Here is an 18,236-nt window from a genome sequence, read left to right on the forward strand (position 1 = left end):
ATGCACCCCAGACATAAAAATTGTCAGGATATTGAAACTTGGGGGCTATTAGACACTCTACATACACCTTTGGCATTTTTTTCTATTTAATAGAATCCTAGAATCATAGAATCCTATAGTGCAGAAGGAGGCCATTCGACCCATCGAATCCTAGCTGAGTGTGACGTTAACATTGGCACATTCATGGCCTGTATGATTCAGTGTCATGCGGTTATTGTACTTGCCTAACAAGCTGCTTTGCACCTCATATTTATGATTTACTTTGATCTATTTTTAGAGACTTTGAGTGCAAAGTAAGGAGGTAATGTTGAACTTGTATAAGAAACTAGTTAGGCCTCCAGTTCTAGGCACCTTACTTGAAAAATGATGTGAAGGCATTGGAGGGAATACGAGGAGAATCACAAGAATGATTCCAGAGATAAAGAACTTTAGCTATGAGGAGAGATTGGAGAGGTTGGGACTGTTTTCTTGCTGAAAATAAAGCTGGGAGTAGCTTTGATGGAGGTATTCAAGATCCAGTGAGCTATGGACAGGATAAATATTAAGAAACTGTCCCTACTCAACAGATCATCAAGAACCAGAAGGCATCGATTCAAAATAATTGTCAAAAGGAGTAAAAATGATGTGAGGAAAAGACTGTTTGCCCAGAGGGTAGTTGAAATCGAGAACCAACTTCCTGAGAGGGTGGTGGAGGCAAGTTCAATCAAAGGGAATTAGATTGCTATCTGGCGATAAAGCAGGGGCGAGAGGGACTTGGTAGAATGCTCTTTCAGAGAGTCAATGCAGACTGAATGAGCCGAATAGCCTCTTTCTGCATTGTAAAAATTCTTTGATTCATTATTTAGAGCTATTGACTTTTTTCAGTTTCATTTGGTATCATTCATGCAATCATACTTATTTTGAAAGCAGAGAGAGTGAATAGTGAGAAGTGGAAACTTTGTATATGAGAGGCATTATATCTAATAATGCAACCTCACATTCTCACTAATGTGTACAATAAGAGCACTTTCCATCAGGGATAAGAGTCAGATCATTAATGCTAGCTGTCTTAGCTCTTCCCGAGGTCTGCGATGATGATATCAATTTTAATACCCCCAGTTCTAGCCACGCTAAGAACAGCTGAAGAGCAAAGACCATGAATTCAACTTCATCTGTGTGGCTCAGCTACAACATTGCCTTTATCCACTAGTATTCAAGAAAATCTTGAAACGGGTTAATAGGGGATCTGGGAAGAAAGTTTAATATTAGAAATATTCCACAGCTCCTACAATGTCATCTCTGTGTTATATTTAAATTGTATTTATAGAAATCTGGAAGGAAAACAAGCTCTCAGCATTTACCAGGGTTCCAGCATTCTCTGCAAATGCATGCCGCAACTACTACTGCCTCAGCGAATGCAACGTCCAGCCTGCTACAAGGGTATAGAAACAGGTAGGTATTGAACCAATTGCAAGTTTGTTTGGTACTGATTTCTTAATGGAGTCAAACTCATTACCATTGAACATACCTACTGATTATAATGTAAGAGCATCTCCTGTAGGCCACTGATTTGAATACATTTGAAATGGTACCACTGATTATCATCAACCTCCTACCATTGAAATCACACTTTCTTCCCAAATTGGATATCAACTGAAAAATGTACCATTTGTTCCTTTTTCAATTTATTTTGGCTGCAATTATATTGATATTGTTTCATCAGTTATCAGAATCCTAAACCAGGTATAATTGAATGAAATCTTCATAGTTGTCAACAATACTGATAATTTCCAAATTATTCCGTTAATCATCACCACCTAGCTATGCCACAGCAGCTTCCTCCATGGCTAAGCAAGATTGTACAATGAGTAGTAATCTATGTAGATCCTAGGCTCCATTGCCATTACATATTGAGTTTAGATATATCAGTTCAGTTAGAGGTACTCCAATTGTCTTTAGTGCTTCTGGATTAAGCTAGAGAAAATGGACGTGGAAAAGATTGAAAGGGTGCAGAGGAGATTTACAAGGATGTTGCCTGGATTGAGTGGCATGCCTTATGAGGATAGGCTGAGGGAGCTCGGTCTTTTCTCCTTGGAGAGACGTAGGATGAGAGGAGACCTAATAGAGGTATATAAGATATTGAGAGGCATAGATCGGGTGGACTCTCAGAGGCTTTTTCCCAGGGTGGAAATGGCTGCTACGAGAGGACACAGGTTTAAGGTGCTGGGGGGTAGGTACAGGGGAAATGTTCGGGGGAAGTTTTTCACACAGAGGGTGGTGGGCGAGTGGAATCGGCTGCCATCAGTGGTGGTGGAGGCAAACTCAATAGGGTCTTTTAAGAAACTCCTGGATGAGTACATGGGACTTAATAGGATGGAGGGTTATAGGTAGGCCTAAAAGGTAGAGATATGTTTGGCACAACTTGTGGGGCCGAAGGGCCTGTTTTGTGCTGTAGTTTTCTATGTTTCTAAAATGGCTCAGGGATCTATTCATTATTGCTAGCCAATGATCCTTTCTAGAATTGTGTGCAGTAATTAGGTACAAAGTATTTGACTCCACTATGGTATCTCCAGTGGTAAAACAGTCTCCAAACAGATGAGGTATTGGAAGACATTCATGTTGCAGTAACCCAAGAAGAAGTTAACAATTCCAGAGTGGAAAGGGAGAAATTGGGTGAAATAAAAAGATTTAAATCTTTGTTCCTTTCTAAACTGGCATAGATTTTTTTTTGTTGAATAACAATACATTTGATATCATTAACTCGATCATCATTAATTCAATTATCATTCTCTCTTAATTTCCTCACCGAATTGTACACGGAACAGAAGCTAAATGGTGCCTATGGAACTCATTTGTTTTCTTGCCTTCATTGTAACTAAGAAATCTGACTTCATGTATCAAAATGTCAGTATTTTTAAAAACTGAGCATGTGATGAAATTACATAAAAATGATTACATTTTGTATTTTACATTTTGGCACAAATGTATCACATTATTTAGAAATAAACCCATAACAGTGAAAATAGACATGTGCAAAAGTGGCACTCATGCAAATCCATCAAAGCAGTTCCATAATACCTGTCACCTTGGAAAGTATTGTCATGAGAGTATAAACAGGCTGGTAGAATGGCTGGACTTGTAACAGACATGATTTAATGCAGAGAAGTGTGAAGTGACATGAAGTGAAATCATAAGGGAACACCACCACCTGCAAGTTCCCCTCCAATTCACATCCCATCCTGGCTTGGAACTTTGGCACCATTCCTTCACTGTCACTGGGTCAAAATCCTGGAACTCCGTTTAGAGTCATAGGGCCCGATTTTACCATTTGGAGTCTAAGGGTCGGATCCGGGCGTAATACAGATCCAAGCCTGGAATCCTCTTTGCAGCGCGCCCAAACGCTTTTTGCCGGCTCTGGTCTGATCCGTGCAGTGGGCGGGGCTTAGCGCTGCCGGAACGATCGGAGCTCTGAACTGCGCGTGCGCAGTTCAAAAAAAAATCTGAAGCAGCGCGCCCGGGCGGGAAAGAAAAAAAAGCAGAGAGAGCGGCTCTCTGACACATGGAAGAGTTGGCAATAATTATACCTGCTCTTGTTAGAGAAAATATTGTTCTAACAATCTGATAACGCTATTAAACTCAAAGCTTTTGTCGAAAGATTACACTTGTATCTATTTCAACTGTCTACTTTAGTCTCAGTAATGAATGTGAGCTGCTTGGGTTATTTTGGGCTGATTGTGTCTGCTTGCAGGGCTCAAGTGAAAAATAAAATGTGCATTTCTGAGAATCTTCGGCCACACAGAACAAAGTACATCCATATCATTGTGAGTGTCTGTTCATTCCTGTTGTCACAGAGACGTCTCCCCATCAACATATTGTAAAATAAATATATAACAAACCCAGTACTTGTAGCATATATCCTGAAGCAACAGTTCTTTAGAAGAAATTTCTAGTCCCAGGAACATCTAGGATATACTTAAATAGTGTCAGAAGTTTAATATTTTAGATCAAATGAATGTAATGGTAGTTTATGCAGAAAAATTAGTTTATTAACTTTCTAAAGTGTAACAATATTTTGAAAAGAGATGCTTTTTACTGTTAAAGGATAGGAATTAAAACATTCAAACGTTTCAATTCCTATCCTTTAACAGTAAAGGTAATGAATGGTTTACGTGCCTGGAATGGTTTATGTCCTCCCCTCCCCAACCAGAGATCCATCCTCCCCCCCTCCTCCCCCCCAACCAGAGATCCATCCTCCCCCCCCAACCAGAGATCCATCCTCCGCCCCCCCCCCAACCAGAGATCCATCCTCCCCCTCTCCTCTCCCCCCCGCAACCAGAGATCCACCCCCCCCCCTCCTCCCCCCCAGCCAGAGATCCATCCTCCCCTCCTCCTCCCCCCACCCCCCCCCCAACCAGAGATCCATCCTCCCCCCTCCCTCCCACACACTCGCAGAGCCGCCACCAACCCGGGACGGCGAAATGGCTGCGACTACAAGACACCCGTAAGTACCGGAGAGCTTTCGGACGCCATGCACCTACCTCCTCACCAACCCTCACTGAGGAACCGCCAGCTTACGACTTTTATTTATCAGGTCGCTAAAAGCGCGGATCCGGATTGGGCCGCGTGGTGGTAAAGTGTGATTTGGCGGTAGAGTTGGGCGGGCAGTTCATTAATGCATTTAAATCGTCAGGCTGCCCGATTCGGGCGCGGACCAGATCCGCGCCCGAATCGGGTGTCGGTAAACCCGCGATCTGCTCAGAGTCGGGTGCAGATCGTGTTAAAGGCCTGACGCCCGAATTTACCGCGATTTCGCGCCCGAAAACAGGTGCGAATCTTTGGTAAAATCGGGCCCATAGAGTCATAGAGGTTTACAGCATGGAAACAGGCCCTTCGGCCCAACTTGCCCATGCCGCCCTTTTTTTTAAAAACCCCTCAGCTAATCCCAATTACCTGCATTTGGCCCATATCCCTCTGTACCCATCGTACCCATGTCACTATCTAAATGCTTTTTAAAAGATAAAATTGTACCCGCCTCTACTACTACCTCTGGCACCTTGTTCCAGACACTTACCACCCTCTGTGTGAAAACAATTGCCCCTCTGAACACTTTTGTATCGCTCCCCTTTCACCTTAAACCTATGCCTCTAGTTTTAGACTCCCCTACCTTTGGGAAAAGATATTGGGCCTGATTTTACCATTTTCAGTCTAAGTGCCGAATCCAGGCATCAAATAGATCCACACCTGGAATCCTCTTTCCAGCACGCCCATACATGTTTTGCTGGCTCCGGTCCAATTCGTGCTGTGGGCGGGGCCTAGCGGTGGCGGACCGATTGGAGCTCTGAACTGCGCATGCGCAGTTCGGAAAAATCTGACAGAGCGCGCCCGGGCACGAAAGAAAGCAGAGAGCGGCTCTCTGACGATCATCCTCTGGTCGGGGTGTTTGTGGTGGGGTGGGGGGGGGGGGGGGGGGGAGGAGGTGGGGGGCGGGACCCAGATCATCCTCTGGTCGGGGGGGGGGGTTGGGAGGGGGGGTGAGACCCAGATCATCCTCTGTTCGGGGGGGGGGGTTCCGCTGCCAGTGTGCGGCCGATCGGTGGGGAGGGAGAGGGCAGGGGGGTCCGCCACCACTCTGCGGGCGATCCCTCCTCCCCACTGGAGGGACGAATCCTTCCTGCCGGTGTGTCTCTATCTAAGCCCCTCAACATATTGAACACCTCTATCTGAGGAGGGGCCAAAAGAGGTGGGGGAGTAGCAGTATTAGTTAGAGAGCATATTACAGCGGTGCAGAGGGAGGACAATTCAGAGGGGTCGTGTAACGAGTCACTGTGGGTGGAGCTCAGAAACAGGAAGGGCACAGTCACTATGTTGGGGGTATACTACTGGCCCCCCAACAGCCCAAGGGAAGTGGAAGAACGGATATGTCAGGAGATAATGGATAGGTGCAGGAAAAATAGGGTTGTTGTAGTGGGAGACTTCAATTTCCCTGGTATAGACTGGAAATCCCGTAGGGCTGGGAGTCTGAATGGGGAGGAATTTGTAAAATGCGTACAGGAAGGTTCTTTGGGACAATATGTGGATAGCCCGACTAGAAAGGGGGCTATACTGGACCTAGTACTGGGGAATGAGCCCGGTCAGGTCTTCAAAGTTTCAGTAGGGGAACATGTGGCAAATAGTGACCACAGTTCTGTTAGCTTTAGGATAGTGATGGAAAAGGATGAGTGGTGTCCCACGGGTAAGGTGTTGGATTGGGGGAAGGCTAACTTTAGTGGGATTAGGCAGAAATTGGCAGCTGTTGATTGGGAGAGGCTGTTTGAGGGTAAATCCACATCTGGCATGTGGAAGTCTTTTAAGGAACAGTTGTTAGGGCTGCAGGAAGGCATGTGCCTGTAAAAAAGGATAGGAAGGGTAGAATTCAAGAACCGTGGATAACCAGGGAAATTGAGGGACTGGTCAAAAAGAAAAGAGAGGCGTACTTTAGGTCCAGGCAGCTAAAAACGGAGGGAGCTCGGGAGGAATACAAAGAAAGTAAGAAAGAACTCAAACGAGGAATTAGAAGGGCAAAAAGGGGTCACGAAATGTCCTTGGCAGACAGGATTAAGGAGAATCCCAAGGCATTTTATTCATACGTTAGGAACAAAAGGGTTGTCAGGGAAAAAATCGGACCTCTCAGGGACAAAAGTGGGGAATTATGCTTCGAGCCCAAAGAAGTAGGGGAGATCCTAAATGAATACTTTGCGTCGGTATTCACAAAGGAGAGGGATGTGTTGACTGGGAGTGCCTCGGAGGGGAGTGTTGACCCGTTAGAGAAAATCTCCATTACAAGGGAGGAAGTGTTAGGTTTTTTAGGGAATATAAAGACTGACAAATCCCCAGGGCCTGATGGAATCTATCCAAGGCTGCTCAGGGAGACGAGAGATGAAATCGCTGAGCCTCTGACGCAAATCTTTGTCTCGTCACTGGACACAGGTGAGGTAAACACAGTAAGAAGTTTAACAACACCAGGTTAAAGTCCAACAGGTTTATTTGGTAGCAAAAGCCACAGGTGTGGCTTTTGCTACCAAATAAACCTGATGGACTTTAACCTGGTGTTGTTAAACTTCTTACTGTGTTTACCCCAGTCCAACGCCGGCATCTCCACATCACAGGTGAGGTCCCAGAGGATTGGAGGATAGCTAATGTGGTCCCGTTATTTAAGAAGGGTAGGAAGGATAACCCGGGAAATTATAGGCCGGTGAGCTTGACGTCCGTGGTAGGGAAGTTGTTGGAGAGGATTCTTAGAGATAGGATGTATGCGCATTTAGAAAGGAATAAACTCATTAACGATAGTGAGCATGGTTTTGTGAGAGGGAGGTCATGCCTCACTAACCTGGTGGAGTTTTTTGAAGAAGTGACTAGAATGGTTGACGAGGGAAGGGCCGTGGATGTCGTCTATATTGACTTTAGTAAAGCGTTTGACAAAGTCCCTAATGGTAGGTTGGTGCAAAAGGTTGGATCTCATGGGGGAGGTGGCTAGATGGGTGGAGAACTGGCTTGGTCACAAAAGACAGAGGGTGGTAGTGGAAGGGTCTTTATCCGGCTGGATGCCTGTGACTAGTGGTGTTCCGCAGGGCTCTGTTTTGGGACCTCTGCTGTTTGTGATTTATATAAACGATCTGGAAGAAGGTGTAACTGGGGTGATCAGTAAGTTTGCGGACGACACGAAAATGGCTGGACTTGCAGATAGTGAGGAACATTGTCAGAGGCTACAGAAGGATATAGATAGGTTGGAAATTTGGGCAAAGAAATGGCAGATGGAGTTCAATCCAGATAAATGCGAAGTGATGCATTTTGGTAGAACTAACGTAGGGGGGAGCTATACGATAAATGGCAGAACCATAAAGGGTGTAGATACGCAAAGGGACCTGGGTGTGCAAGTCCACAGATCCTTGAAGGTGACGTCACAGATGGGAAGGTAGTGAATAAGGCATATGGCATGCTTGCCTTTATAGGACGGGGCATAGAGTATAAAAGTTGGGGTCTGATGTTGCAGTTGTATAGAACGTTGGTTCGGCTGCATTTGGAATACTGCGTCCAGTTCTGGTCGCCACACTACCAGAAGGACGTGGAGGCTTTAGAGAGAGTGCAGAGGAGGTTTACCAGGATGTTGCCTGGTATGGAAGGGCTTAGTCATGAGGAGAGATTGGGTAAACTGGGGTTGTTCTCACTGGAAAGACAGAGGATGAGGGGTGACCTAATAGAGGTGTATAAAATTATGAAAGGCATAGATAGGGTGAACGGTGGGAAGCTTTTTCCCAGGTCAGTGGTGACGTTCACGAGGGGTTATAGGTTCAAGGTGAGGAGGGGGGAGGTTTAACACAGATATCAGAAGGACATATTTTACACAGAGGGTGGTGGGGGCCTGGAATGCGCTGCCGGGCAAGGTGGTGGAGGCGGACACACTGGGAACGTTTAAGACTTATCTAGATAGTCACATGAACAGAGTGGGAATGGAGGGATACAAAAGAATGGTCTAGTTTGGACCAGGGAGCGGCATGGGCTTGGAGGGCCGAAGGGCCTGTTCCTGTGCTCTATTGTTCTTTGTTCTTTGTCTTTTGGACTGTGGGAGGAAACCGGAGCACTTGGAGGAAACCCACGCAGACACGGGGAGAACGTGCAGACTCCGCACAGGCAGTGACCCAAGCTGGGAATCAAACCCAGGTCCCTGGCACTGTGAGGCAGCAGCGTTAACCACTGTGCCACCGTGTTGCACAAACCATTGAATGGTGGAGGGAGATGGAGAACATGGTTAAAAATGTTTATGGGATTCTGCATTTATAAGCAGAGGCATAGAATACAAATGCAAGGAAGTTGTGGTGAACTTTTATAAATTCAGCTACAGCAGGAGGATTGGGTCCAATTCTGAGGACCGCACTTTAGAGCCCTTTTGGGAAGGCTCAGAAAAGATTTATGGAAATGATTCCAGGGATGAGAGACTTCAGTTACTTGGATAAGTTGGAGAGACTGGGATTGTTCTCCTCAGAGCAGAGAAGGCTGGGAGGAGATTTGATAGAGGTGTTCAATATCTTGAGGGGTTTAGACAGAGAGAAATTGTTCCCATTAGCAGAAAGGTTGCGACAGTAAGAGTTTTAACAACACCGGGTTAAAGTCCAACAGGTTTATTTGGTAGCAAATGCCATTAGCTTTCGGAGCGCTGCTCCTTCGTCAGATGGAGTGGAAATCTGCTCACAAACAAGGCACAGAGACACAAGATCAAGTTACTGTGTTTACCCCAGTCCAACGCCGGCATCTCCACATCAGAAAGGTTGAGAACCAGAGGACATGAATTTCAGATATTGGCAAAAAGACTAAAGGTGACACGAGGAAACACTTTACACAGCTAGTAGCTGGGATCTGGAAAGCACACCTGAGAGTGTGGTGGAGGTAGATTCAATAGTAGCTTTCATAGGGGAATTGAATTAGCACCTAAAGTTGGGAACATTTGCAAGGCTAAGAAGTAAGGGCAGGAGAGTAGGACTAGCTAAATTGCTGTTGCAGGGAGCTGGCACAGACTTAATTGGCCAAATATCCTGCTTCAGTGATGGATTTTATACTTCCCAATATTATGCATGTCCCAGATCCTCTATAATCCACCTAATTCAAATAGCCTATAAACATGACAGTCTAATCCCTTCATTACTTTGAACCTCAATCAAATCTCCATACAGCCTACACTTAAAATAAGATCTAGCTCCCTAAGCCAGTTTCGTAACTAAGGATCTTTAAGCTTGATATCTATCTAGTGACTTCTCACCCGACCTTTCATCTGGTCTTTCTGTGACTTATCATGTGTGGGAAACAAGGCTCAACACAATATTTTAGATGGCACTTAATCATGGTCTTGTACAACAATAGTGCAGTGATTTTTATTTCATATTGTATTATCCCAAAATGCATAATACTTTATTTGATCTAACTACGGCCTTACAGCACCAATCCTCTGGTCGGAGGGGGGGGGGGGGCGGTGGGAAGAGGAGGGGGTGCGGTGGGAAGAGGAGGGGGGTGGGACCCAGATCATCCTCTGGTCGGGGGGAGGGGGGGAGGTGGTGGTCCGCTGCCAGTCTGCGGCCGATCCCTCCTCCCGGAGTGGACTGGTACACTACCAGCCACAGATTACTCTTCCCTGCAGGTGCGAGAGAGCGGGAGAGATGGCTGTGGCTGGTAGTGTACCAGTGATGGTGTATCCCTTTACAGGCCCAGCTTGGTCCTTCTCCAGTGTCTCCTCTTGGACTTGCACTGATCTTGTTGCCGGTTTTCATGTGGATCCACTGTGGAATCGGCCGGTTCTGCTTCATCTTCTTAGCGAGGAATCGCTTCATCCTGAAGGTTTTGTGGGATGGCATGGCCGCACGTCCACTGCGGCAGGACAGATCGGCCACAGACTGGCAGTGGGCCCCCCCCCCCCCCCGCCCCCAACCAGAGGATGCAAATGCATTTAAATCATCAGGCCACCCGATTCGGGCGCGTGCCGGACCCGTGCCCGAATCGGGTGTTGGTAAAGCCGCGATCTGCTCGGAATCAGGTGCAGATCGCAGTATAGGCCCGACGCCCAACTTTACCGCGATTTCGTTCCCGAAAACGGGCGCAAAGTTTTGGTAAAATCAGGCCCTGTATCCAACTTAAGGATGCAAACTTAACCACGCAAAGGTCCATTGGCCTCGAACGGGACTCTCCGCTTTTAGGGTGAATTCAGCCGGAGAATCCCACCCGGAATATCTTTTATCCTTTCGAGCAACTTTCCTACAACCGTAGTTAAGCTAACAGGTCTGTAATTTCCTGGTTCTGCCTTGTTGTTATTCATGGATATTGGCCTTACTGAAGACCATGGGAACAGTCCCAGACTATTGTTAGCTGTTAAATATATGAACAAGCTGAACACAGCTCCCCTTTCTTTGAGCACCTTTGTATGAATGTGATCAGGACCAGCAGTCCAAATGTTTTGAGACATTTTATTTTATCCAAGACTACATCTAGTTTGACACTTCAGAATTGGAATCATCGGTGCACTGCATTATTGGGAAGTGAATATCACCCACTAGAGTGAAGATTGATGCGACGTAGCCATTTAAAATCTGTGTTATTCTGGATATTCACCTTCACCTGTCCTGAGGACTCATGCAGCCATTTGATTTCTGATGAATATTCCCGATTACTTTGTTCACAGGCACTTTTTCAGTGTATGGCAGCCTTAATTTGTTTTACACAGGCATGGTATTTAAAAATGAACAGGGCCTGTGTGGTACCTTTCCAGGCTGCTGTTTAGCCCTGCACACATGGTTTAGGAGGTACAGGGATACTAATTGAGCTGAAAAGGATTTTACTGTTTCGACCACAGTTAAAAGAAAGAAAGACAAGCATTTATATAGCATTTTTCAAAATCGCTGGATGTCTCAGTTTTGATGTGGAGATGCCGGCGTTGGACTGGGGTAAACACAATAAGAAGTCTCACAACACCAGGTTAAAGTCCAACAGGTTTATTTGGTAGCAAAATCCACTAGCTTTCGGAGCGCTGCTCCTTCGTCAGGTAAGTGCCACCCCGAACTGCCCCTGGGGGGGGCGGAGATGTCACATCCCCCCCCCCCCCCTCAGGGAAGAGACGTCAGATTCACCCCCCCCCCCACCAGGGAAAGTCAAAGGCAGCGCAGACAGTAGTGCTGTCAGCGCTGCCTTTGACTTTCGCGCTCGGGCGCGCTGAGTGCTGTCGGCTCCGGGCTGCGCATGTGCAGTTCGGTGCTCCGACAGATGCAAATGCACTCGGCCCTGCCCACTGGACCGGCGCTGAAAAAAGGCATATGGGGGCGCTGGAGCACGGCTGCCGGGCGCGGGTCTGATTTACGACCGCACCCGGCACTTAGAGCCGATTTGGTAAAATCGGCCCCTCAGTTTTCACAGCCAATAAAGTACTCCTGAAGTGTAATCGTAGTGCAGGAATCCTAAACTCCTACAAACAGCAGTGTGACAAATCTATTTTTGTGAGGCCGATTGAGGAATAGATATTGGTCAGAACTCCAGCAATAACTCCCTTGCTTTTCTTTGAAATCGTGCCCTGGGCTCTTTTACTTCCACCTGAGTGGACAGATGGTCCTTGGTTTAACATCTCATCTGAATGACAGAAACTCCACCACTGCACCACTCCCTCAGTCCTGCACTGAAATGTTAACTTTGATTTTGTGCTCAATTCTTGGAGTTGGACTTGAACCCAGAACTTCATCTTCATCAGCTAACTTTTAGCTGCTCTGATAGCAGCTTTTGTTGCCTTTACTGTTGTTCTGAAATATATTATCTCTTAGTCTGTAAAGAGCAAGTCTCTACTTGTCCTTGATCAGTTAAACACTTTGTCTTTGTTTCACCAAGGACATAGATTTCTTTTGCATTTGAATGGTTTTAAAGGTATTCCATTTCTCTTCTGTGTTGACAGTTTTCCCCATCCAGTAAAATTGCCCAGACCATCGCTTTGCAAATCTAGTCCAGACCTGGAACTACTATTATGTTTTTGTCAACTTCCATTGAATCTAATAATATTGTAGTCACTGTTGCTTAGGTATTTAATACCATATCACGGTTGCCACTAGTAACTAAATTCAGTACCTGGTTATACCTGATTCCCTTACCAACACATGTTAGGAACATTTACTATCTTTAAATCTGCTTGCTGCCCTTTCCTCAGTGTTAGAATGCTTATCTATGGATGAAATAATCTCTAGGGAAATTAAAATCTCCGACATTCTACAGACATTTCAGTATTTAAATGGCTATTAGTAGTGGCTTCTATTTTCTTTAGCTTTCACTATCTTTCACATAAGAGACACTAAACAGGATAAATCTACTCTTTGTTTCTAAATATGTCTACAAGACACCAGTGAATAAAACTTAGGTAATATTGCTCTTGGAGGCAGTCAGTACTTCCCTGGAAGAATCAAAAAAGATCCTGGGCACAGGTGGCATGATAGGACATAGTTTACAGGAAGAAATAAATGGAGTGCACAAGAAAAGCATTGCAATAATTATGGGTGACTTCAATCTACATGTAGATTTGGACGAATCAGGTTGGCAAAGATAGCCTGAAAAATGAATTCATGCAGTGTATTTCAGGACAGTTTCTTAGATCAGTATGTTCCAATGCCAACCAGAGAGCAAGTTGTTTTAGAGCTGATAATGTGCAATGAGACACAATTAGTCAATAATCTCCTAGTAAAGGAGCTCCTTGGTGATGGTAATCAGGACAAGATAGAATGTTACATTCAGTCTGAAGGTGAGAAGTGTGGGCCTATGACTAAAGTTTTTAACCTTAGTGAAGGTAATTCTAAGGGCATGAAGGCAGAGGTGGCTAAAGCAAACTGTAAAACTAGGTTAAAAGGTAAAGCAGTTAACATACAATGGCAGACTTTTAATGAGATATTTAATAATTCTCAGCAAAGATTTATCCCCAGTAAGAAAGCATACTTGAGAAGACTGCATCACCATGACTAAATAAAGGAAGTTAAAGATAGCATCAAATTGAAGGTAGCACTGTGCAATTCTATGATGGTTTGTGGTAGATTGGCAGATTGGACAGATCCAATGAAGAATGATGGGAGAAAGTAGAGTATGAATGAAAGCTAGCTAGAAATATAAAAGCAGAGAAACATTGTTATAAGTATTTAAATAGGATAAGAGTAATTAAAGTGAGTGCTGATCCTCTAATGAGTGAGTCTGGAGAATTAATAAAGGGAAACAAGGAAATGGTGGAAGTGGTGAACAAGTATTTTGTATCTGTCTTCAGTGTAGAAGATTTAGAAAGCCTTCTCAAAGATACTTGAAAATCAAGTGAAGAAAGGGAGAGACAAACTTAAAACAGTCACCTTCTCCAGGGAATTGATGTTGGGAAAACTACTGGACCTAAAGACTGATAATTCCCCAGGACCTGAGGGCCTGCATCCCAAGGTCTGAAAAGAAGTGGCAGCAGAAATGGTGGTAGTAGATTGGTTATGACCTTCCAAAGTTCATTTGATTCTGGAAGGATCCCAGCAATTATTCAAGAAAGAAGGAATACAGAAAGCAGGTCAGTTAGCCTAACATCTGTCATAGAGAAGTTGCTGGAAGCCATTATTGAGGAGGTAATGGCAGGATATTTAGAGACTCATAATGGGATCAGACAGAGTCAACATGATTTTGTGATAGGGAAAACATGTTGAACTAATTTATTACAGTTCTTTGAGGAGGTAACAAGCAACGTGAATATAGGGGAACCTGTAGATCTAACATAATAGAATTTCCAAAAGACTTCTGACAAGATGCTACATCAAAGTTTATAGAAATCATAGAATCATAGAAACCCTACAGTGCAGAAGGAGGCCATTCGGCCCATCGAGTCTGCACCGACCACAATCCCACCCAGGCCCTACCCCCACATATTTACCTGCTAATCCCTCTAACCTACGCATCTCAGGACTCTAAGGGGCAATTTTTAACCTGGCCAATCAACCTAACTCACACATCTTTGGACTGTGGGAGGAAACCGGAGCACCCGGAGGAAACCCACGCAGACAGGAGGAGAATGTGCAAACTCCACACAGACAGTGACCCGAGCCGGGAATCGAACCCGGGACCCTGGAGCTGTGAAGCAGCAGTGCTAACCACTGTGCTACCGTGCCGCCCTAATTTTTATTACACAAAACGAGAGCTCATGGCGGAGGGGATATAATAAGGATTAAGGACGGTTTAGCTAACAGAAAGCAGAATACGGATCACTGAGAATGAAAACTGCACAAGAAAAGAGGCAATCAGGAGATTGAATACAGGGCGAGTGGAGAGACAGGAGATTGAATACAGGGCGAGTAGAGAGACAGTCGGGAGAATGAAAAGAGCATGCAAAATCAAATTGTAGCATCACAGCAAAGATGCAGTTTAATTGAGTGGAGAATGAGCTAGCTGCTTGGTGAGGATGTGATGAGTATCTAGTCAGTGTTTAAGATTTATTCCATTCCTAAAGTTTAAAATCATATTTAATAAAACATATAAAAAGCACCATAAATAATTAATTTAATTCAGTAATTATTTATAACACATTAAGGATGGCAGGCCAGGTGATCTGTCAAGGTTACAGCATGTGGGAATTTCTGAATAACAGTGTGATCCAAGCTAAACCCATCTGTAATAAGTGTGTGCCGCTGGATGATATGTTGCATTGTCTGCAGCTCAGCCTCCAGCTCAATGACTCTGGGCCGCTGGATGAACTTTGGCCCAGAGTCATTGAGCTGGAGGCTGAGCTGCAGACAATGCAACACATCAGCGAGGAAGAGAATTAGCTGAATCCTTTGTTTCAGGAGGCAGCCAAAAGCCTCAGGATGGGGTCTTTTGGTTTGGAACATCATCAGGGACAGGAGGGCGTGACTGGAACTGAGGCAGGTAAGGGAACCCAGAGGGCAGGAGTGTCATCCTCTGGAATTGTCCAACAAATTTGAGGTTCTCTGAGCTGCTTTTGGATGATTGTGTGGCCTGCAGGGTGTATCAGTCGTATATTGCGAGGGGGATAGAATATAAAAGCAGGGATGTCTTGATGCACCTGTACAGGGCATTGGTGAGGCCGCGGCTGGAATACTGTGTGCAGTATTGGTCCCCTTATATGAGGAAGGATATATTGGCATTGGAGGGAGTGCAGAGAAGGTTCACCAGGTTGATACCGGAGATGAGGGGTTTGGATTATGAGGAGAGGCTGAGGAGATTGGGTTTGTACTCGTTGGAGTTTAGAAGGATGAGGGGGGATCTTATGGAGACTTATAAGATAATGCGGGGGCTGGATAGGGTGGAGGCGGAGAGATTCTTTCCACTTAGTAAGGAAGTTAAAACTAGAGGACACAGCCTCAAAATAAAGGGGGGTCGGTTTAAGACAGAGTTGAGGAGGAACTTCTTCTCCCAGAGGGTGGTGAATCTCTGGAATTCTCTGCCCACTGAGGTGGTGGAGGCTACCTCGCTGAATATGTTTAAAGCGCGGATGGATGGATTCCTGATCGGTAAGGGAATTAAGGGTTATGGGGATCAGGCGGGTAAGTGGTACTGATCCACGTCAGATCAGCCATGATCTTATTGAATGGCGGGGCAGGCTCGAGGGGCTAGATGGCCTACTCCTGCTCCTATTTCTTATGTTCTTATGGTCTTATCAGCTGACTGACCATGATACAAGAAGCCACTCAACTGAGGGGAAGCACATAAGAATGTAGTGGTAGAAAAGGTCAGTATAGTGAAGGGGATTGACACTCTTCCCTGCAGCAAGGAGCCCCCGAATTCTAGGCGGCTGTGTTGCCTTCCTGGGTGCCAGGGTTCAGGACATCTGCCCCGGGCTGGAGAGGAACCTGCAATGGGAGGGGGATTCTGTTGTCACGGTCCAAGTAGGTACTAACAACATAGGCAGAACGAGGAGAGGTTCTGCATAGAGTTTGAGGAGCTGTAACAACAGGACCTCCACGGTTATAATCTCTGGATTATTACCTGAACTAAGCGCAAATTGGCATAGGGTATATAAAATTAGAGCGATGAATACATGGCTCAAAGATTGGTGTGGGAGAAGTGGGTTTTGAGTCATGGCACACTGGTATCAGTACTGGGGAAATTGGCAGCTGTACTGTTGGGATGGCTTACATTTTAATTATTCCAGGTTTACGCAAACCGCATAACTGGGTAAGAATTTAAACTAAATAGAAGGTTGGGGGGCTTCTAGAGAGGGGATTAGTAGGCTAACAATGTAAAAAGAACTGGTGACATTGCAAAACACCTATTTAGGAAATGGTACCCAGAGCAGCAATTAGGGTCAAAGGGGGAATAATGGTAAAAGACAACATTGAAAGCCCTTAAATACAAGTAGTATTTGGCATAAAATAACATGAGGTATGATTTTATAGCCATTACAGATTCGTGGTTACAAGGAAATCAAATCTGGGAACTAAATATTCAGGAATTTGTGACTTTTCATAAGGACAAGCAGGAAGGAAAATGTGGTGGGGTAGCTTTGTTCATGAGATATGGAATAAGTACGATTGCAAGAAATGATCTTGGATCGGAAGATGTAGAATTCATAAGGGTGGAAGTAAGGAATAACAAGGGGAAGAAGACGCTGGTGAGAGTAGTCTATAAGCCTCCGAACAGTAGCTTTACTGTCGGACAGAGAATAAATCAGGAGATAATGAGGGTTTGTAAAAAGTCAGTAAATGGGTGACTTCAATCTTTGATTTGATTTAGCATACAGTGAAAAGCATTGTTTCTTGCACGCTATACAGACAGAACATACCGTTCATAGAGAAGGAAACGAGAGAGTGCAGAATGTAGTGTTACAGTCATAGCTAGGGTATAGAGAAAGATAAACTTAATGCAAGGTAGGTTCATTCAAAAGTCTGATGGCAGCAGGGAAGAAGCTGTTCTTGAGTCGGTTGGTACGTGACCTCAGACGTTTGTATCTTTCCTGATGGAAGAAGGTGGAAGAGAGAGTGTCCAGAGTGCATGGGGTCCTTAATTACGCTGGCTGCTTTGTCGAGGCAGCAGGAAGTGTAGACAGAGTCAATGGATGAGAGGCTGGTTTGCGTGATGGATTGGGCTACATTCACGACCTTTTGTAGTTTCTTGTGGTCTTGGGCAGAGCAGGAGCCATACCAAGCTGTGAACCAGAAAGAATGCTTTCTATGGTGCACCTGTAAAAGTTGGTGAGAGTCGTAGCTGACGTGCAAAGTTTCCTTAGTCTTCTGGGAAAGTAGAGGCGTTGGTAGGCTTTCTTAACTATAGTGTCTGCATGGGAGGAGCCAGGACAGGTTGTTGGAGATCTGAACACCTAAAAACTTGAAGCTCTCGACCCTTTCTACTTCACCCCCGTTGATATAGACAGGGGCATGTTCTCCACTTCTTGTGGATTGGGAAAATCAAATTAGCAGAGATAGCCATGAGGAAGAATTCATAGAGTGTATTCAGGACAGTTGCTCAGAATATATTGTGGATCCAACAAGAGATCAGACTATTTTGCATCTGATAATGTGTAATGAGGCAGGTTTAAATAACAATCTCAGAGTAAAAGATGACCTGGGAAACAGTGACCATAACATGGTAGAATTTAGCATACAATTTGACATTGAGAATCTTGGGTCAGAAACAACAATGTTAAACTTAAATAAGTGTAATTACAAATGAATGAGGGCAGAATTGGCTGGAGTGCACTGGGAAAGGAGTTTAGTGGAAAAGACTGTTCATCAGCAATGGCG

At 45.0% G+C, this 18,236-nt stretch overlaps 1 protein-coding gene across 3 annotated transcripts in view; it reads left to right on the forward strand.

The window, feature by feature from the left end:
• Positions 1-18,236, forward strand: part of LOC144506594 (E3 ubiquitin-protein ligase DZIP3-like) — a 144,215-nt gene that overhangs the window by 109,876 nt on the left and 16,103 nt on the right. For all 3 annotated transcript variants that reach the window (XM_078232930.1, XM_078232933.1, XM_078232931.1), the window contains one exon: positions 1,307-1,431. In XM_078232930.1, coding sequence (XP_078089056.1) covers positions 1,307-1,431 — 125 coding nt within the window. The remainder of the gene's footprint in view (positions 1-1,306; positions 1,432-18,236) is intronic.

This window comes from Mustelus asterias, chromosome 17, assembly GCF_964213995.1.
Source record: "Mustelus asterias chromosome 17, sMusAst1.hap1.1, whole genome shotgun sequence".
Lineage (NCBI taxonomy): Eukaryota > Metazoa > Chordata > Chondrichthyes > Carcharhiniformes > Triakidae > Mustelus > Mustelus asterias.